Source organism: Takifugu rubripes, chromosome 2 (assembly GCF_901000725.2).
Source record: "Takifugu rubripes chromosome 2, fTakRub1.2, whole genome shotgun sequence".
NCBI classification, from domain to species: domain Eukaryota; kingdom Metazoa; phylum Chordata; class Actinopteri; order Tetraodontiformes; family Tetraodontidae; genus Takifugu; species Takifugu rubripes.
In genome coordinates this window covers 10,302,949-10,322,697 of record NC_042286.1, presented here as the reverse complement: position 1 = coordinate 10,322,697, position 19,749 = coordinate 10,302,949, and the positions used below count along the sequence as shown (strand labels likewise).

At 49.3% G+C, this 19,749-nt stretch overlaps 3 protein-coding genes across 4 annotated transcripts in view; 2 read left to right on the top strand and 1 right to left on the bottom strand.

Annotated features, from left to right (window-relative positions):
* The window catches only part of eif2ak4 (eukaryotic translation initiation factor 2 alpha kinase 4), a 14,030-nt gene extending 5,841 nt beyond the window's left edge, over nt 1-8,189 (bottom strand). The window contains exons 1-29 of the mRNA XM_003962594.3: nt 7,833-8,189; nt 7,634-7,749; nt 7,178-7,280; nt 6,925-7,098; nt 6,590-6,670; nt 6,356-6,507; nt 6,180-6,280; nt 5,953-6,110; nt 5,335-5,873; nt 5,111-5,226; nt 4,830-4,984; nt 4,324-4,766; nt 4,168-4,240; nt 4,006-4,095; nt 3,810-3,932; nt 3,630-3,734; nt 3,442-3,505; nt 3,290-3,369; nt 3,110-3,211; nt 2,988-3,038; nt 2,665-2,901; nt 2,387-2,462; nt 1,972-2,093; nt 1,697-1,746; nt 1,342-1,510; nt 794-910; nt 415-480; nt 146-316; nt 1-61 (exon numbers count right to left, since the gene is read on the bottom strand). The exon at nt 1-61 is cut by the window's left edge and continues 74 nt beyond it. Coding sequence (XP_003962643.2) covers nt 1-61; nt 146-316; nt 415-480; nt 794-910; nt 1,342-1,510; nt 1,697-1,746; nt 1,972-2,093; nt 2,387-2,462; nt 2,665-2,901; nt 2,988-3,038; nt 3,110-3,211; nt 3,290-3,369; nt 3,442-3,505; nt 3,630-3,734; nt 3,810-3,932; nt 4,006-4,095; nt 4,168-4,240; nt 4,324-4,766; nt 4,830-4,984; nt 5,111-5,226; nt 5,335-5,873; nt 5,953-6,110; nt 6,180-6,280; nt 6,356-6,507; nt 6,590-6,670; nt 6,925-7,098; nt 7,178-7,280; nt 7,634-7,749; nt 7,833-7,961 — 4,024 coding nt within the window. The 5' untranslated portion in view covers nt 7,962-8,189. The remainder of the gene's footprint in view (nt 62-145; nt 317-414; nt 481-793; nt 911-1,341; nt 1,511-1,696; nt 1,747-1,971; nt 2,094-2,386; nt 2,463-2,664; nt 2,902-2,987; nt 3,039-3,109; nt 3,212-3,289; nt 3,370-3,441; nt 3,506-3,629; nt 3,735-3,809; nt 3,933-4,005; nt 4,096-4,167; nt 4,241-4,323; nt 4,767-4,829; nt 4,985-5,110; nt 5,227-5,334; nt 5,874-5,952; nt 6,111-6,179; nt 6,281-6,355; nt 6,508-6,589; nt 6,671-6,924; nt 7,099-7,177; nt 7,281-7,633; nt 7,750-7,832) is intronic.
* A 1,686-nt stretch (nt 8,190-9,875) lies between these two features.
* Nucleotides 9,876-12,793, top strand: LOC101062076 (actin, alpha cardiac). The gene is made up of 9 exons (XM_003962435.3): nt 9,876-9,959; nt 10,702-10,852; nt 10,948-11,076; nt 11,271-11,381; nt 11,461-11,545; nt 11,767-11,928; nt 12,013-12,204; nt 12,276-12,457; nt 12,544-12,793. Exons 2-9 carry the CDS (start codon nt 10,724-10,726, stop codon nt 12,685-12,687), a joined length of 1,134 nt encoding a protein of 377 aa, XP_003962484.1. The 5' UTR covers nt 9,876-9,959; nt 10,702-10,723; the 3' UTR covers nt 12,688-12,793.
* A 727-nt stretch (nt 12,794-13,520) lies between these two features.
* Nucleotides 13,521-19,693, top strand: arhgap11a (Rho GTPase activating protein 11A). Of its 2 annotated transcripts, XM_011616612.2 has the most exons (12): nt 13,521-14,200; nt 14,899-14,966; nt 15,061-15,157; nt 15,238-15,494; nt 15,586-15,749; nt 15,823-15,963; nt 16,080-16,154; nt 16,432-16,605; nt 16,707-16,836; nt 16,932-17,040; nt 17,641-17,755; nt 17,842-19,693. In XM_011616612.2, exons 1-12 carry the CDS (start codon nt 14,075-14,077, stop codon nt 19,293-19,295), a joined length of 2,910 nt encoding a protein of 969 aa, XP_011614914.2. In that variant the 5' UTR covers nt 13,521-14,074; the 3' UTR covers nt 19,296-19,693. The 2 variants fall into 2 exon arrangements, with proteins under 2 accessions (XP_011614914.2, XP_011614919.2); XM_011616617.2 differs by lacking the exon at nt 16,080-16,154.
* Nucleotides 19,694-19,749: the final 56 nt, after the last annotated feature.

Genomic DNA, 19,749 nt, shown 5'->3' with positions numbered 1-19,749 from the left:
ACTGGAAGATGACTCCTGTGTGATGTTGCACCTTGTAAACCAGCCCTAAATTAATCACCACCTGTTGGTGGGTTGGATTTGGGTTAAAAAGGTGGAGGAAACACAAACACGCACGCACACAAGCTGTTGTTCAATCCTGCTTCACCTGCAGTTTCACCCCCAGTTTATTCAGCAACCCCGTGACCTCCTCCAGGTCCTTGATCCCCTGCTTGGCGTGTTGACTGACAGCCGTCTTGTGTTTGGTCAGTGTCGTCAGCAGCGGCAGCAGCTCCTGCAGCTCCCCCTTTTGCTCGATGTACTTGTACAACGTCTGCAACTGCACGCGACAGGGAAGGACATCGACGTGAACGTTCTAGCTAGCGCGGGTCGGAACGCTTCTGCAGAGGGGGGCGGCGTGGCGGCGGGGGCGCTTACGCTTTTGGTCGACAGCGAGAAGTTGCAGAACTTTGCCTCCACCTCACGTTTGGTCAACTTTTCGCTCTGAAACAAAACAGAAGTGTTGATTAACAAGAGTTGCGATCATTTGAAAGAAGCATTTACCCCCAACAGGGAAATGCATCCCACAAACGTGCACGCGCACAGTCCCCGTGCCTTCTCTGCACCCTTACGACACCTTGTAGCAGCTCTCTGACTTCCACTAATCATATCACCGTTCTAAGAGCAACACCTGCTCTATCAATCACGGCTCGGTTACATAAATCCTGCAAAGACGTTAGTGACATTCAAAACAGCCTGTCAGCAACAGATGTGCAGTGTGGAAAACATCTGTGAAGCCCGTGTGACATGCACTAACCATGGAGTCACACAGGATAATGGAGGCCTGGCTCAGTTTGTCCTCGGGGATCCCGCTGTGCAGCAGGATGGCCTTCAACAGGCTGGTGTGGTTCAGGTAAATGTGATAGTTCCTTTCCTGCAGTCACACAAACACATCTTTGAGGCTCCATCCGCCGCCCTCTCGTTCTCTTTGACTCATATACGCTTAAAAGCTTTCACACAAGGAGAGACGTGACAAAAATGATAAGAAACAGGATCTGCGAGGGATGAGGCAGAGGCCAGAGTTGAACGGGTTCGTGGAACGCGTGCACAGGCTTGTGAGTGGAGGCTCGCGCTGCACTGAGGCGCCAGCCTGCGCAGGAAGTGGACTGTGCTGGTAGGCAGGAAGTGGAGAGGGTTGCAGATAACAGATTTAATATGTAAATATCAAATTTGTCAGGCTTACGCGTACTTCGGTACGTCAAGTATGCGTCAAAGCGGAAAAAACAAGGGGGGCGCCACGGGGAAGTGCGGGACAATGAAACTGGCATCCAGAAAAAAACAAAGCAGGCAGTTATAATGTGTGACCTGAAGGATGGGGAATTCCTGGATTATTTCAGAGATGGCGTAAATGGCCTCGGCGTCAGGGAGCAGGCTGTTGGTGACGGGTGTGATGATGTCAAAGGCACATTCCAGGAGCTCCCTGGGGTGCGCTCGATCCAGCTTCCTGGGGCGGAAGACGCGATCGATGCTATACCTGGAGAAACCCAGAGAGGCCTGCGTTTACTCCCAACCCAGGGCCACGTTTGCATTCAAGGCGAAACAACGGCTAAATAGCAGCGATGTTCTTTTACTATTGTCCAGCAAAAATTTAAATCAGACATGGCAACCCAAACTACTCCTGTCTGGCATCATTATTTAGAAATAACCATCAGAGCTGTACCTCTTGAGGTGGGTGATATTGTTGCGAGCGACAAATCTTGCGAACGCCATCTAAAGTGAGAGTGCAGACGTTTAGCGTGCGGCTTTATAAACGGCGAGGTCACAGCAGAGCAGGCTGTAATCAATCACAGCGGGGAAACAACCATCTTGTCCTCCGTTTCCTGCGGCAGCAGGAACCGAAGGCTGCTGCTGATTGCAGCCTCCCTCTGCGATTGCATGTGCCGATGCAAATAGTTGTATAATTAGCCTCCGTGCGCACGTGTGGGGTGGACTCACGCGCAGGTCGTAGGGCAGCGTAACCAGCATTCCGCTATGGTCCATGAAGCAAGCCAGCTCGCTACCATCGTACAGCTTCTTGTTTCTGGGGAAGAGCAGTGGGGTTTGGAGACGCACCGCACCTGTGGAGCAACATTGCACGCATTTAAAATAAAACCAAGCCCACATGTGAGCAGATACAATCCTAAAATAAACAAGTAGGTACATCTGGATGCCATCGGGGGTGTGCGCATGAAAAACACCGGCACCTGTTCAACAGTGAACTTATTGTTTAGCTCGGTTAACTGGAGCAGATGTTGGCGTCCCTGAGACGGATCTACAGTAGGTCATGGGTCCAAGCGCATTGCAGGGGAGCGTCGATAAAGAGCAGCCGCCACATGTGCGCGCACGCAACAGTTAGGCTTCCTGTACTCACCGTGCTTCTTCAAGATCCTTATGATTGTTTCGTGCACATGCTGCTGCAATTTTGCACCGTTAAAGCTGAAGTTGCCCTGGAGGGGGACAAAATAATCAGCCTCTTTGAGAGACCATGTGACATCAAAAAAGCACTAACAGGCGGATCAATTATACAGAACAGATGAAAACAGGCAGAATAGAGGGCTGCTGCAGAGATTAGGCTACAGCGACGCCTAATGGTCAAAGCGGGAACAACTCGTTTTCGTAAATTGTCTGTGGAAAAGATGCTGGTCGTACCCTGTGCAGGTCGATATCATATGTGTAGTCCATGACAGGAGAGGTGTCCTGGGCAAACAGCTGGCCCACCATGGTGCGATAGGCTTTGCCATTGACGTTGGCCATGGTGTGCTGGAGCACCTCGTGAAGCTCAGACTCCTCCATCTGTGGCAAAGGCAGCAATTCGCTCTTCAGCACCTCCTGGGCGGTGGGCCGCAGGGCTGGGTCGTGGTTCAGCAGCCACTCAATCACTTTCATCTGACAGGAACACAGAAGATATTAAGGGCAATCTGAAAACAGAAGCTTTGAGAGTGAGGAAGATGAAGTTAACCGCAGCTCCTTACCTGCGTACTTATCTCATTGGTACAGAAGTCCTGAGGAAAGACGATGGGCTCCTGTGGAGAGGAGAGAGAAACTCAACTCCCCGATAAATGCAGAATGTTTCAGGTCCAGAACATGGACTTACCCCACGAAGCTGGCCCAGGACAGAAATCCGCTCGGCGCCGGTGGTCATGGGCCGATAGGACATCTCAAAGAGGATGATGCCTAAACTAAACAGGTCCACTTTCTGACAGAGGGGAAAATGGAGAATGAACATCATAATCTGAAAATGTGGAGTTATTTCGAGACCAATTAAAAGTTTTACTTGGTTGTAGGTGGCTTTGGTGTTTCCCTGAACCTCGGGGCTGACGTAAAGGGCAGTGCCAACCATACCTGTCATGTTATCTGTAGAAAAACCACATAAAAGGGTCAGAAGAGTGTTTGCACAGCAAAGAGTGTTTTTTAAACCGCTTTCACCTGTTGGGTCTGATTTGGGCACCAATCCTGTGCTCTGCTCTTCCACTTCATATTTACCTGCAGCCTGAGTAACAAAAATCTCTCCATGGGTTTGTATCACATTTATCACTTTATTGGAGCAAATCTCAAAAAAAAAAGGTGAACCTCCAGCATGTTTATAAGCTAAACAAGTGATGTGATCCTCATACCACACTAGCAGGATGGTCTGTAGCCAGGCCAAAGTCTCCAATCTTCACGTGGTCCTGCGAGTCCAGGAAGATGTTGACAGGTTTCAGGTCCCTGTGAATCATACCCTGAAACACAGACCATGAAATTGTGGGTGAATAAAAACTTCTTTGACAGCTTTAAAGGTGCGTGTAGACCCACACCTGCTGATGGATGTAAGCGAGTCCGTCCAGGATTTCCCTGAAGAGTCTCCATAAGCGGTTCTGGTCCTGGTACAGCCCGTGATCTATTGTGTCCCTTAAAGTGCTTTTTTCACAGTATTCCATCTGTTCGCCAGGGAACAGCTGCATTAGAGACCGAGGCCACGGCAGGAGGTCTAAGGACGGGGATCGAGCTTACTTGGATGTACAGGTAATGTGCTACGAGGAGCGATCTCTCCGAGTCCGTCGTCTCTTCAGTGTCGCTGGTTGGCCTTTTGCTCGGCTCGACCTGTGAGAGCAAACCTAGCTCCAGGTTTCATGACATAACTACGGGGGGTTGAAAAACAGAAAATACTCCAACCTGGGACATCTCATCTGGGCTTTCGTCGCCGTTGTCAAAGATGATGTCACTCCTGGAGTGACTATCCGATGGCCTTAATGGAAAGATACAGTTTTATAAATGGTGACATGAGCCAGGAGAGTCCTTAATGGAAATTCATTTTTTCACAAAACTCACAAAAATGAAGCACTAAACACGTCCTCCTCCTCCTCCTCCTCATCATCATCATCCTCTTCATCACTCGACTGGTGTCCTCTGCATTTCGCACTGGAGGACCTCTCAATGGAGGTGGACCACTCCACGGAGCTGGACAGGGCGGGAGGCGGAGCGGCGTCCTCCACGTTGTCGGGGAGGCCCAGCTCGTTCAGGCGCTGTGGAGGCTTTTTGCCGTGAGGAGACTTGTCAGGGCTCTGCGGCTCCGAGCTGTCGGTGTTGCTCGGCACCCCGGTGCAGGGCTTCTCGTGTCGTTCGATCCAGGCGTTGTAGTAGCGGACGATGTTCTCGTGGTTGAGGCGGGACAGCAGCGTCACCTCGCCTTTAATTCGGCGGAAATGTTTGCTGGCCGGGTTGACCTGGATGCGCTTCACGGCATAATAGCAACCGTCTAGCTTGTTCTGAACCTGGAGGAACAACAGAGGTTTAAGAGCCAGCTGCTCCTCTAGTGCAGCTAAACATCTTCATACCTTGATAACGGCACCAAAGGCGCCCTTTCCAAGCAGCTGCAGCTCTTCGAACTCGTTGAAGTAGCGAGAAAACTGCCTCTGCACCCCTGAGATGAAGGGAGCATCGAGGATGTGACTCCTTGGAATGACTGTCGAAGCAAAGTCCACGGCCAGATCTGAGGAGAGGACAAATCACACAGGACCAAAGTGAGGCTTTACTTTTTGTTCAGATGATTTCCTCTAATAAAGAATGTATGCACATTTTCTGACAAGGTCTATAAACAGATATATAAATAAATCACCTTCTGGGCTGGCTTCCTGATACTGTGGTAGGTTCTTAGGCGATGGCGGCTTGAGAAAAGAGTGGTCCAGGAGCTGCTGAGGTGTCCAACGGTCCACGTCGTTCAGGCAGACGCACCTGAAACAAAGACACAATAATCAACCCTGCAATAATCTGCACAGACCAGAAACAGATCATGATAAAATCAGAATAAACGCAACAAGGCAGGATTCCAGCCATACGCACTTGTTGAGGAAATCCTGGAAATCGGGAGGCAGGCTGGAAGGCACCGTCACTGGATACTCCTTCACCTCCTTCCCCTGACTCAGAGCCAGCAGCATCAGCCCCAGGTTCCACACGTCCCCCTTCTTGCCCAGTTTAGTCGGCATGGCCGTCCCCTCTGTGAAACGCACGTGGGCTTGCTCAAAAATGTCCTCCTTGCAGATGTCAGCGAATCTCTTCGACAGGCTGTAATCAGTCAGATGAACGGTGCCCTCGGAGTCCACCAGCACGCTGGACGCACACAGCCGTTTGTGGACCACCGAGTTGGAGTGAAGGTAGTCGAGAGCCGCCAGCAGCTGGGCTGTGTAGTGGCACAGCTTGTCCAGGGGAACCGGCCCGTGGGTGGTTAAGCTTTGGTTGAGATTGGTGCCGGACACATGCTCCACCAGCAGGTTCACCACCAGGCAGTCTTCCTTCTCAGTGGTGCTCAGCGCCATGTAATGAACCAAGTTTGGATGATTCAACTTCAAGAGGGAGTTAAATTCATTCTCTGCTGCGTGGATCTGCCCAACACACAGGTTTAACGAACAGCGATACCTCACAATAATAATAATAATAACAATGGCACATTATTCTACTGACCTGTTTCTTGCAGCTCTCAATTTTGGCTTTCTCCTGAGTGGTGAAGAACTTGCCCATTTTCTTGTTCCAGTGGAGAGTCCACTCATAAATCACAGCAAACTCCCCGGAGTTTGTCTCGAACCCGTTGTAAACATCGCGGCCCAGGTGCTGGCTCACACCTGTCAGAATACGGATGTGTCAAACGGGCCGGGCTGTAGACCGACGGCGCCACCTGGAGCAGGTCTCACCTAAACTCTTCCCTCTGTGAACGAGCAGCTCTCCAAACGTGCTGCTGCTGAAGTGGAGGACCTCTTGCAAACGATGGGTGTCTTCGTTACACGTATCGCGTCTATGGACGCGAACACAAGGCGAGGTCAGTATTTTTACCAGAGTCAGCGTCGCCGTCCGTCTGTTTGCCGTGTACCTGTGGCGAGAGTTTGAGGTAGTCCGACGGCGGTTACCAACTGCTTTCCTGGCATCGGTCAGTTCAGGAGGAGTTTTTCCAGGTGTGGGGGGGCTCTTTCCAAGCAGGTTGGAGTTTGCACTTAATGACTGATCGATACTCTCAAGTCTCTCCTGTGAATATGAGTTCCAGCAAACAGTAAAATACGCTGTATCTGATAAGGCGGCGTCACGGTACAGTGCAGCACACACACACCAGTTTTGCCATCTCCTTCCGTCGCTTTTCCTCCCGTTTCTCCTCTTCTCGTCTTTGGATTTCAGCCATGATTTCTTTTTCCTAAAGAAAAAAGAAAATTTGAACTTTCCCCTTCCGCCTTATTGCAACTCGCAAGAGTCAGCTCTTGTGAAAACAGACTGCACATAACCTCATTCTGAGAAAATATCAAGTAGTTGCTGTAATTCCCCTCGTTGCCAGTAGAGGGAGACAAGTGGCGCGTTTCCTCTCATTGGAGTGATCTCAATAATTGCACTCTATCGAACCCTCAGACTAAATCAATCACTTGTATTTTTTTTTTAAATCTCTTATCTCACCATCTCCTCCTCCTTCTTGCGCAGCTGATCCATCCTCTGCTGCTCCTCCTGTGCTCGTTTCTCCTGCTGTCTCTGCTGGTTCTTGAGCATCTCGTCGTGGAAGGAACACGGTGGGGGTTTGTTATGCTCACTGAGGAACCCCTGGATGTGGTCCGCTAGTTCGTAAATCATCACCTGGCCGGACCAGCGGGTAAGCTTAAAACACAAGCCTGTCTATTATATAACTTATCTGTGTTTGTGTTGGAGTCCTCACCTCACCACATCGTGACGCTGCCAGCTTGTTGAGCTCACTCTGGAGGTTCTGAAGCTTTTCATTGGACAGACCTTTGGCGTTCTTTAGCTCCAGCTCTGGAGGCCTGTTGGAACCGAACGGGAAACTCACATTACCATCACACAGCCAACTATTTCTGTAAAGATCAATATCTAGCTTTCAGTCCTACAACTCAATAGTCAACTGCTTTTGTTTATGACAATATTAATTGTTTATGTTTTTCATAAGGATACTGACAATAATTACAGTAGCCTGAAATACACCTTAATACCCGAGTTTTGCATTGATTTCTGCGCTTTAGGCTCTCTGTTTTTTGATATGTACTTTAAAATGTGCAGCTAAAGCTCATATACAGGAGAACCAGGAACTATCTGGTTTTGCAGCATCCTATTTGCGTTGCAAAGGGGATGAAAAAGGCCATATGCGTTCTGCACTCACACATCTGGGTATGAAGGTGGACATTTGACCTGCAGGTCCACCGTCGCGTAGCAACCCTGGCCGTTATTCAGCCCGTTGGGCCGCAGGCAGAGGTACACCTCCGGAGGCCTTTTAACCTGCAAACACACACCCACTGTTAAAGTCTCCCCGAAACATTTGCGCACACATCCGCGGTGCTAATGGCTTCAGCTAGCCTTACCTTCCACGGGTCGCTGTTTCGCAGATCCTGGAAGTCATCTCCAAAGATAGAGGCGAGCGCCTCAAGCTCGTTGTCCTGCTGGGTGGTGCGCTCGTCCGTCCTGTCCGCTGGAGTGAGCTGACTGCTCATTCTTCTACATGGCAGAAGCCTCGTCCTGTCACACGCACAGCGTCCGGACAACGAGGAAGAAGCTCCGCTTCGGCGCGCTGCTCCGACGCTGCGCTCTCACGCAGCACCCCGCCACGTCCCCCCCCCCCCCCGAATTTAACAGCTAAGGCGACACATAAGAAGTTTGATTGCATTAAGTACGCGCTTCTTGCTATCTTGTGGCACACGCGACCACAACGCAGTCAGCTAACTTTGTCGCGCTTGCAACGTCACCACGCTGCCCTACGCGTTGATAACCGACAGGGGGCGGTAGTTCCCCATAACCCTATCATGACCTGGTTTCGCTTATCGGTGAAAGTCTTATAATAACAACTTATACAGCTGGTTATAGACTAGTTGTTTTTACAATAGTTTGTTTTGAGGTTAAAGTCGGAAGCAGCTTTATTGTTTGTTTATTTTTTTACTCTTATTTACAGAGACACAGCTACCATACTATCACATCGACATGGTTGGCATTGTTTTGGACTAGATCCAGCTCAGACACATAAAGGTCCTCCATATTATGATGACAATTTTAACAGGATTGAGGGTTAGGCAGCTCATCGGTACCCTAACCCACACTCCATTACTCTGTCAAACACATCCATCCATTATTGGGTGGTGCTGGACCTATTTATTACAGAGCTAACACTCAAATCTGCAGCATCAGACTCACCAATCAAACTGTACTGCGTGTTTTTGGTCTGTGGGAGGAACTTTGATTTCAAAACCTTCATGATTTAATGGTGAATACCGCCTCTCTCTACCACGTGACAGATATCCCTGGTCATGAATTACACTCCTTGTTAAAACATAATCATCACATCGATGCAAGCCTTCTCTAGGCATGCACAGAGAGATGCTAAGAGCCCTTAGCTCTGGCGATAGAGTAAATCTGCTAAAAATAGAGAGATCTGGTAGCTGTTGAGCTAAAATAAATGGTCTCACATACTTCTTGTTATGTTATAACTCATGTATGTTATATTTTTGCTTTACAGAAAAAAATGCTAGTCGGTTTCTGAAAGCTTAAAACTATAAATCCCCTTTATTGTCCCAAAGACATGATTTCTCCCTCTTGTCCCTCATTGTATATAATATTTTGTCTGGGAATGAAGTTGTATCAACAAAACAGTCCATCAAATATGCGCATCGTCTTTGCCTGAATGAGATTATTACCACATAAGGTTCAATGTACGTAAATGAAATATATGTTTAAGCGGCTGGCACATATATGGAACTCCCGTTTGTGAACGCAGCTCGAGAACCTCAGCGGCTGCACATTTGTGACCTCGCCTGTTCACCATAACCGTACAAGGAGACAGCCGGACCAATCAGCTGCGAGCACTGACACCAGCAGGCCCAGGGCTCAGACAGTCAGACGAGACGCAGAGCCGAGGCTGCTCTCACCATCAGCTGTTCGGCACGCTGAGGAGGTTTAGCGCTGCCACATGCCAGCGGCATAGTTAGCAGCCGTGCACAATGTTTTCATCCCCGCAAATGGGACGGCAATGACACCGGCCCCACTGGGTCACCACTGTGAGCTGAATATGAGCAGAATCACACCACTGACGTCTTCCAGAACATATTGCATTTACAGTGATGCCTGATCAAATAGTCCAGATGCAAACATGATGCTTCTTTTTACACAGTTAATAAAACGATCTTATCTTAACAAGGAATTTGTGGGACAATTGAGCCACGTGAAACCATCGCTATATGTTGATGGCTTACACATTTAATTCTTAATGTTTTAGTGTTTAAACATCATCCTCTGGGTTGGTGCGGAGATTTCCATACATGTATGTAAAACCCACTTTCCTGTGGCTTGATGATTTTTGCTCCAAGCTCTTATTTGGACTTGTGAGAACCCCCTTAGCTCCACCCCCTGGTCCCTAAACTCAGTCTGTGTCATATTTAAGGGGGCTCCTCTCAGCCCCTGCCTTTGTCCCAGTGGAAGCATCCGCCTACCAGTGCACCTTGGTGAGTACAAGTCATGGCTTGATTCTTGGATTCACTGATATGTTGAACTGACCTGAGCTACTGATCATCAGCCAAAAGAGCAAAAAGTCTGTTGGGTTTTTTAAATGTCGCAGCAGCTGATAGTTACAGACGGAGTTTCAGCTTGGGAGGATTGAACATGCGACACTTTGCTGCTAATGAATAAAAACATATGGGGCGTATCTAAAGCTTATGATGATGCAGGTTAGCCGGATCGGGCCTGTGCTTGCATGAATGAAGTGAGGAGACAGCTGAGGTGTGGAGCTGCATAGTAAAACAAGATCCCACGAATGTGCAGACAGATGGGTCCTGGCCTGGCTCTTGATGAGCACTTGCAGACCTGAAATAGCAGGAGATCCATGTGTCACTTGTTTCAGCCCCCCCTACACACACACACACACCACACACCAAGGTGTGGAGGTGATGAGCTTTAAATAGAGCACGGTTATCTCTATGTTATGCCCCTTTTTGGTGCTACCTCAGCAGCTCTGAAACTTTCTAGGAACCATTCTGGTTGTGGAGATACGGTTATCAGAGACTGTGCAGCAAGGTTAGCACTGAAATAGCACCTTTAATTAATGTTCTATTGATAGCTGGCTGTTAGTGCGGGACATATTCGTGTTGGGAGGTGATCATTTCTTTGGACCAGATTGTGAGCGAGTACTGAAAGACCCCAGCTGGGGATTTAGAAGACTGAGTCAGTTTGGGTTCTACTCGATTCTAGACCATCCCAGTCAAACGTAACCATGTGTGACGACGACGAGACTACCGCCCTTGTGTGCGACAACGGTTCTGGCTTGGTCAAGGCTGGATTTGCTGGAGATGACGCTCCCCGTGCTGTCTTCCCTTCCATCGTTGGAAGGCCACGCCACCAGGTACGAGCTCAAATTGGTACTTTTGCCAAAGACGATATCTACGACAGGATGCTCGAGTAGCCGTCTGACGTCCAGCGCCGCGCTGCTTTCCTCAGGGTGTGATGGTGGGTATGGGTCAGAAGGACAGCTACGTCGGTGACGAGGCCCAGAGCAAGAGGGGCATCCTGACTCTGAAGTACCCCATCGAACACGGCATCATCACCAACTGGGATGACATGGAGAAGGTGAGCGTTGACAGCGTGGCTCATTGACAACATTGGCAACAGCTGAACTTTGGCATCCTTGAGGATTCACAGCCTGGCTGCTGCCGTTAAGCCTCCTTGTTCCTGCGCTTTATTTAGAAGCGCTGCCTGTTGTTTATTCAGACGAGGGCGCTTTTCAGGCCAGACATCAGCTGTCCTTTGTCCTTCTCTGTCAGATCTGGCACCACACCTTCTACAATGAGCTGCGCGTGGCCCCTGAGGAGCACCCCACCCTGCTGACCGAGGCCCCCCTCAACCCTAAAGCCAACAGGGAGAAGATGACCCAGGTACTTGATTGTCACCCATGGACCAAGCTCTTGAGATCGAGACTCGCCGTCAACAACCCTTCCCCGATGATTCTTTCAGATCATGTTTGAGACCTTCAACGTTCCCGCCATGTATGTGGCCATCCAGGCTGTCCTGTCCCTGTACGCCTCAGGCCGTACCACCGGTCAGTACTTTCACGCGCATGTAACAAGGTGACATTTCCACAGAGGAGGGTGTCAGTCTGTTTCTTTTTCTGGAGGAGGTGTTAATCCCACTCTGATGGGCTCCTAGCCAAGTGGTTTTAGCAGCATTGCTTAGTTTACCATGTAATACAAAGTCACGCTTTCAATCCCTCACCAGCCGGTCATGGCTGATTTATTAAGGTCCCTCTCCCGCTTGCCGCAGGTATCGTTCTGGACTCTGGCGATGGTGTGACCCACAACGTTCCCATCTATGAGGGCTACGCTCTGCCACACGCCATCATGCGTCTGGACTTGGCCGGACGTGACCTCACTGACTACCTGATGAAGATCCTGACCGAGCGCGGTTATTCCTTCGTCACCACCGGTAGGGCTGACCACACCGCCCAGGTCGATTTGTTTATATGAAAGGCGTTGCTGTATCTAAGCCTTGTGTCCTTGTGTCTCTTAGCCGAGCGTGAGATCGTGCGTGACATCAAGGAAAAGCTGTGCTACGTCGCCCTTGACTTTGAGAATGAGATGGCCACGGCTGCCTCCTCCTCCTCACTGGAAAAGAGCTACGAGCTGCCCGACGGTCAGGTCATCACCATCGGTAACGAGCGTTTCCGTTGCCCAGAGACCCTCTTCCAGCCTTCTTTCATTGGTGAGGTTTCTTTTTTGGCATTTTACTGTATTTTACCAGTGTAAACCTAATCGTTGCCCACCATCAACCAGGTATGGAGTCTGCTGGCATCCATGAGACAGCCTACAACAGCATCATGAAGTGTGACATTGACATCCGTAAGGACCTGTACGCCAACAACGTGCTGTCTGGTGGTACCACCATGTACCCTGGTATTGCTGACCGTATGCAGAAGGAGATCACAGCTCTGGCCCCCAGCACCATGAAGATCAAGGTGAAAAAACTATGCAACTGTTTGAATTCCACCGTGTGGTGATGAGTTTCTGTATTTAATAACAGAAACTTTTCTCTTGTCTATAGATCATCGCTCCACCAGAGAGGAAGTACTCTGTTTGGATCGGTGGCTCCATCCTGGCTTCCCTGTCCACCTTCCAGCAGATGTGGATCAGCAAACAGGAGTATGATGAGGCCGGTCCTTCCATCGTCCACAGGAAATGCTTCTAAACATACAACCAAACTCTTTCTGACCATGGATTTGTTCAATGCCGTCTCCTGTATATATATCTGTATGTTGTACTGTAATAAAGATGAGCCCTTTGAGAGTATCTTATACACTGTTGTTCTTTTGGACTGACAAATCTGTGGAATAAGCAGTTAAATGTCTTTTTCAAACGACATGATTTAGGCCCATTTTACAAACCTGACAGTGATTTGACTCCCTATGATTAATGCTAAACTAGCTATTAAACTACCTAGTGCTGACAGTAACCCTGACTCCGACTATCTAATTAATAAATGAAGTTGAACATTTATATTGTTGCTTCAAACAGGGTCAGCGTCGCTTTGGCGTTACACTGCCACCTAGTGGCCATGCCGAGTAAGGATCGCTCAATTCTCCAAAACAAGAGGCGCTTTCTTCAAGGCAGAACACAGCAGCTTTTCATTAAACCTCGCCGTTAAAGTTTTCGCGCACTACACAGCCTTCTCAGTATTTGACGTGCTATGACACTGCATTTACCGTCTTGTGTCTGTAGGGTTCTGTCAATTTATTATTAACTGTAACCGTAAAAGTTTCCGAAATCAGATGTAGGATTGAATAACTTCTTTTTGACCTGAAACTAAATAAACTTCCATATAATTACGTTAAAATTCTACCAGCACATAAAAGCAATTGTGTGCAGTAATTGCGTTCGTTTATTTAAATGTCCGACTGGTTTCTATCACAGAGTCAGCCGGTAGATTAAAAACGATCGCCTGAAAGTGGCCATTCAGGAACCGCCCCGCCCAGTTAACTTTCCCTGTAAATAAAACACACACACCCCTTTCAACGCATTCAACCAATCGCTGTGTGAGACGTAGGGAGCGCCGCTGTTTGAATACTCTGCGGAACAAGACGGCCCAGAAGGTCGACAGAGACTTTTACCAGCAATGCAGTTAGCCATCTACCGATAATAGCAAGTTAGTTTGGACAGGACCTCAATTGAAGGGCGTTAAAAAGCGTCTTCCAGCCGTCCGATAGGAGGACGGGCCATTATTCGTAGATCCGGAACGACTTAAATGAGACTCGTTAACCTAGCATGCTAATGCTGGTTAGCTACCTGCAGTGCAAGTGAAGTCATTCTTGGACGCTTCGTGGCATAAAGTTAGGGGAGGCGTAAGTAACCCTTTGGGATAGCCCTGTAGTTCTTACTATTCGGTTATAGTTTCTATTCGGTTATAGCCAACATCTTTTCTTTCCGTCTGGTGTTTTTTGTGTGCGAGCGTAACATGAGCATGAGTTAGCGGAAGTCTGGAGAAAGCAATAAAGTTAGAGAGCCTGGATCGAGTTAAAAGTGCATCCGATGCGGAGCCTGCTTCAGTCCTGGTAGTACATTTAAAAGTAGAGATTACGATGAAAGCCATGGAGAAAAACGTGATGCGCCTGGTGGCCGTGCAGCATTTGCGCACAGCCTACGGCATCAAGACAAAGAACTGGAACAAACACAAAGCGACGAGCTGCAAGACGACCAGCACCTCTGTGAGTAAAACACCCAGCATGTGTCACATCTGTTAGATCACTGGAGATCTGCACCGAGATCTGCAGGTCGCGCCACCATTGTCTTTGAATTTACACATTCCCGAACTCTTTGTTTGGCTTCATTCACACTTTCATATCTTACAAACAATAGAAAACCACAACAAGAAGAAGAAGCAGGAAATGAATCATCTCTGTTGGGGATATAAATCAATTTAGGGCTGCTCGTTGCTGCTCATTTTAAGTCTGCAGCTGCTAAATTGAATAAAGATGCCTCTAATTCTACCTTGATGACCTGGCAGGAGTCACGTGGTTGGAAGCCTTGTGACTTTTTGAAACTGCATTTGCAACTAAAGCTGTGTTGCAACCATGAGCAAAGTGAGTGACCCCTGAAAGAAATAATTCCTCTTTCTGAGACAAAGGTCATCAGTCTCAGCCAAACTGGGCAGAGTGTGTTTTTTCCAGCCAGCCGGCCGATGAAATGACTGTTTGGACGATGTGCCGACACGCCAACATTCCTCCCTCTGCTCATGAATTGTGCAGCGTTTTATTAACGCAGTGGTGAATAAATCGTCACGCTCCTGTTATGACACCATTCTAAACACCAGGAGCTTTTATTTGGCATGTTCTTTGTGTGATTCCTCGCTAAATGTCCTCAGAATGCTGCTGAATTCCAATTTTTTATTGCTTTGTTCCCCCAGGTGAAGGTTTTTGGGGTACCGCTGGAGAGTTTACCGTATTATAATATGGACTGTGGGAGCGTGCCAAGGCAAGTTACTTGTACTTGAGGCCACAGCTGGTATGTTTTCCTTCTTGTCCCTCCCCCTTTTACCCTTTTATGACACTCTCCTATTCTCGTCTAGCTTTCTCGTGGACGCGTGCATGAGGCTGATGGCGCACGTTAACACGGAGGGCCTGTTTAGGAAGTCCGGTTCCGTGGTTCGTCTGAAAGCACTCAAGGTGAAGAACCTGAAATTGACCTTGCAGCCTTTAAGGCTTTAATTCCTACCAATTACAAACCCTGCTTGTTGATCGTCCAGGCCAAACTGGATGCCGGTGAGGAGTGCCTGTCCACCGCGCTCCCCTGCGACATCGCTGGGCTTGTGAAGCAGTTCTTCAGGGAGCTGCCGGAGCCCGTGCTGCCCTCGGAGCTGCAGGAGGCTTTTATTAAAGCCCAGCAGCTTCCCAGCGAGGAGGAGCGGACCTCGGCCACCATGCTGCTCTCCTGCGTGCTGCCAGACAGAAACTTAACCACTCTGCGCCACTTCTTCAACTTCCTCCAAAATGTCTCCAAGAGGTGCCACGATTTCTCCGCGCAGCGCCGTTCCAGCATTTCGGATGCTGTCGAACCTCGCTTGGGTGCCGTTTTAACACCTTTTGTGTGACAGGAGCGCGGAGAACAAGATGGACAGCAGTAACCTGGCCGTGATATTGGCCCCCAACCTCCTCCACTTTGGCGACGGGACGGAAAAAATGAACGCCAGCACAGAGCGGCGCATCAAGCTCCAGGCGACAGTGGTGCACCGGTTCATCGAGAACGCCAGCAGCTTCGGTGCGGCTCAAGAGTCTCCCACGCGTCACTCTGGCGTTAAGCTTCGTGGCTAACTTTCTTTTACGTTTCTCAGGCGTGCTGCCACAGTTTCTTCAGGGCAAAGTTCCAGCCATGATGGGCTGCGAGTCTGGGGTTCTCTCCCCCAACCTGGACGAGCTTGAGGAGCCTGACGTCATCTCTGGGGTGAAGAAGAGAAACAGACGGAGCTTTGGAGGTAAGACTCCGCATGACAGGTCGGTTGTACGGGATAAAGCTGTCCCACAGCCACGATGGAAATAATGTCACGGAGTTGGAGCCGGAGCTTCAAGTTTGGTCTGTCTCACATTGCAGATGTGGTCAGTGGTGCTCTGAATAAGATAAAGAGTAATAGAACCCCCACCAGTGTCCCTCAGTCAGACAGTCTTGGTAGGTACTGTGGTCAAATGAGCGGGTGTAGCATGATGAGTAATTATCTGCTGTGCACTCGGAATGCTTCCTTTCTTCTGATGTGCTTCCAATCACACTTCGAGAGTCCAGAACAGCCGTTTCTATTGGATTAATCAACGCGTTGCCTCATTTCCCTTAAATCGCTCCTGTTCTCTTTTCCTTACTGCGCCGTCTCGCATGGATTAGCTTCAACATCTTGCAAAGACCAACATTCTGCTTTTTATTTTGGTTCTGTTCTGCTCCGCTCCCCCGACAGTGTTTTCCTCCGTGACCCCTGTGATCGCAACACCTTCCTCAAAGCGGAAGCTTCCCTTGGAATCCGGTCATTCTTTTGGATTTTCGAACAAGAAGCGTCGATCTGTTAAAAAGAACCTGGGGATGGAATTACTTCCCAGTGCTTTGTTTAGCGGGACCTCGACTCCTGGATCAGGTATCGGTGTTTATGTTCCATCCCCACGTCAGCATCAGCGGTTCCACCTTCTCAAATTTTGCTCAGGTTCTTAAATGTTTTCTTATTTCCATGTCGTCCAGCCTACAGTGCCTCCGGCGTGTTGGACTCTTCTCAGAATATCTTATCACCGGCCGGGAGGTCCCGAAGGCCACCAGCAACCTCTGTGAGGAGGAAGAGCCGGCGCCTTAGCAGCCGTAACGCCATCGCCAGGTAAGCCCCGCCCCTCACATTTGGCGTCACAGACCCGGGAGGGGCCACACAGATGACACCAACTTGTATTAATTTACGTCTGCTGTGTTTTTCAGAGTTGAGTCTGGGAGGACCGGCTGCTTTTCTCCGAGCGTCAACAAAAAAGAAGCACCGCGCAAATCTCTGCGCTTGCGTTTCAGCCTGGGGAAGAGCAGCAAAGATGCTGTAAGTGTGGCTGCGCGCTAAAAACTCTCACCCCACCGCGGTCAAACCCTGAACAGCGGTTTAGCCGGGTCGGGTGCCTTTAGGCGCGTGTGCAATTAACAGTGTTTACTAAACGTTGCATCCTTTTTGGTGCCCAATAGCACTTTTTGAAACTGTGAGCATGTTTACACGGATTTCCACAGCTAAAACACTAAAAAAAAGCTAGATTAGCACATTTTTGAGTTAATCATTTTCCACTTTTTGTAATAATATTAGTTTCATTCTTCTGTGGTACAAAAACACTAAATATGGGTTGTGGTGAATGTTTTATATCTTTTTTTACTACCTTAATGGAACGGTGTGGAAAACGTCATCAGCGCTTAAACAGGATGCAGTAATAATGTGTATATTCTGGGTTTAATAAAGGCTGTTGACCAACAATTCCAGTATCTTGTTTCTTCTGAGTGAATTTTCTGATCCTCTGAAGAACTAACCACGTCAGCCATTGATTAACTTATCAGCATTGCATTCTGGGTAATTCCTCTGGGGTCATTTTAACATAATAATCCTCTCTGCCCTGTCTCTTCACCTTTCATCTCATTCCATGCCGGCGACAAAAAGGGATCCGAGTCCATCGGTTGGCGTCTCGCCACCCAGGAGAGCACCACCAGCTTTCGTTGCACCAAAGAGGCGGAGTTCAGTCCATCGTTTCGCCATGGAAACGCCGAGGCTAAAGGTGAGCCGCTGAGCGACCCTTCAGCTGTCTAAGGTGGGAGCGCTGTGGCGCGTTGCTGTATGTTTACAGCCCTCTCTGTTTTCCAGCCTGCAAGTACATCAGTAAGTCTGAGGACAACTTGCTGACCCCCTGCGGTGCCTCGAGCGCCCATCAGACGTCCTGGGGTGCGGAGACCCCTGCGGGGACCCGGGTGTTCAGTGGGGAATCCTTCTCTGACACTCCCATGAAGATGTGCCTGAAGAGCACCTACACCTCCGAGCCGGCCATGGTCGTGTCCAAGCCTCCGGCCGCAGCCGCACTTCCCAAGACGCTGTGCTGCGCTTCCAGCGCCGATAGCCTGGAGAGCCAGAACTTAGAGCTTAGAGTCCAGAGCCGGGCCAGTCCCACGCTGATGAAGGTAAAGAACACCGAGCCTGGGTGTGACCTGGGGGCCACAGAGCCCCGTGGCTCTGCAGGAGCAAATGCAGCAAAACCATCCGACCGTGTCATCAATCCACCTCCAGAGACTCCAGAGGGCAAAGTCCTGTCTGCTGATGCAGGAACCCCCAGTTTTCTGGGCCAGTGCAGATATCTGACCAGCGATCAGAACATCACGTTTAGTCAGATTGAACTCGGAACTTTAACACCTTTACACATTGACAGCGTCATTTTTGAGCCAGACGCATACAGAAGTCCCCCGAGAGAGAGTGAGAGAGCTTCCTTCTGGGTGGTACCGAGCAGGACCAGTTCCATGGTGGGAGAGGCTGAAAAGGAAGCGGAGCAGGTGAACTGCAGCCGGATGGTCGAGGCTCTGGACATCCACGGTCTCTTTGATGTGGGCGTCCACAGCCGCCTGCGGTCCACCCCATACAAGCTGAACAAGCTGGACGGAGAAGACGGAAAAGGGCCTGGAGCTACTTCTCAGACTGGGGCTGTTGCCAGTGCAGAACACACAGTTAATGAAGGTCATCCAGAGGTCGGTTCTGAAGTCCAAAACCAACACGTTCAAGCGGCGAGCAGCCCAGAGACAGAAAAGCGCCACGTGGCGGATCACATCCACCACTTCAACAAGCTCACCCTTCATTCTCCCAGAGCCTCCAGGCTCACCCAGATCCGATCACCACTCAAGTTCCAGCGCACCCCAGTCCGCCAGGCGGTCCGCAGAATCAACTCCCTGATGGGGGAGAGCCGGAGGTGCAGTCAGACCCCCAGTCGGGTGGTCAAGGCGGTGAGTCTGGAGAGCGGGCTGTCGCCTCACCCTCAGCTTCAGTCCGTCCACACCGTGGGTCTGCCCAGCAGCGCTTGTCCCCTCGAGAGACAACCTCCCGTCCCACCCAAAAAACCCAGCACGTTGTCCCGGAAACCAAAGGCCTGCGCCCTGGGTGACATCACCAACAAGATCCAACCAAAGAGCAGAACAGACGATTCTGTCTGCGATACAGCTGTTCAGAAACCAATCATGGATCAAATGGAGAAGGACATGAACCATTACAGAGGTTCCCCCAGGAACCCTCTCAACCAGGGACGGCTGATGTCGGCCACCAGGCCTGTAGATTTATAATCCGCTCCTTTTCTTTTTTTGACCTTTTGCTATTTGCTATGCAGCCTCTTGTGGGACCATGTCATATTAAGCGCCTCGTGTTTTTCCATGATTTCAGGAGTCATAATTTATTTTTTTAATTAGGTAGAAACAGAGATTTGGTTTGGGGCCTTAATGGGAAATGTTTGGATGCCTTAAGTTTATTTTTTGAATGTAGTGAAGCTAAAGAACGTGTCAAACAGGCTGTGTTGGGCGTGTGGAGACTAGTGTGTAGGCCAGATTCTGTAGAATGTGACTGAGATGACTGGAAATGTTGAGATTGAATCCCACTTTTATTTATGCATTTTATATCTGTAGACGCTTAAAAAAGGCTCAGCTTTTAATTTGTTACATTTTTCTTAAAGTCTGATCAAATGGGAGAAAACGCACCTTTTATTGGGAGTTTTGAGAAAAAAAAAAGAGAACCAAGCAGTAT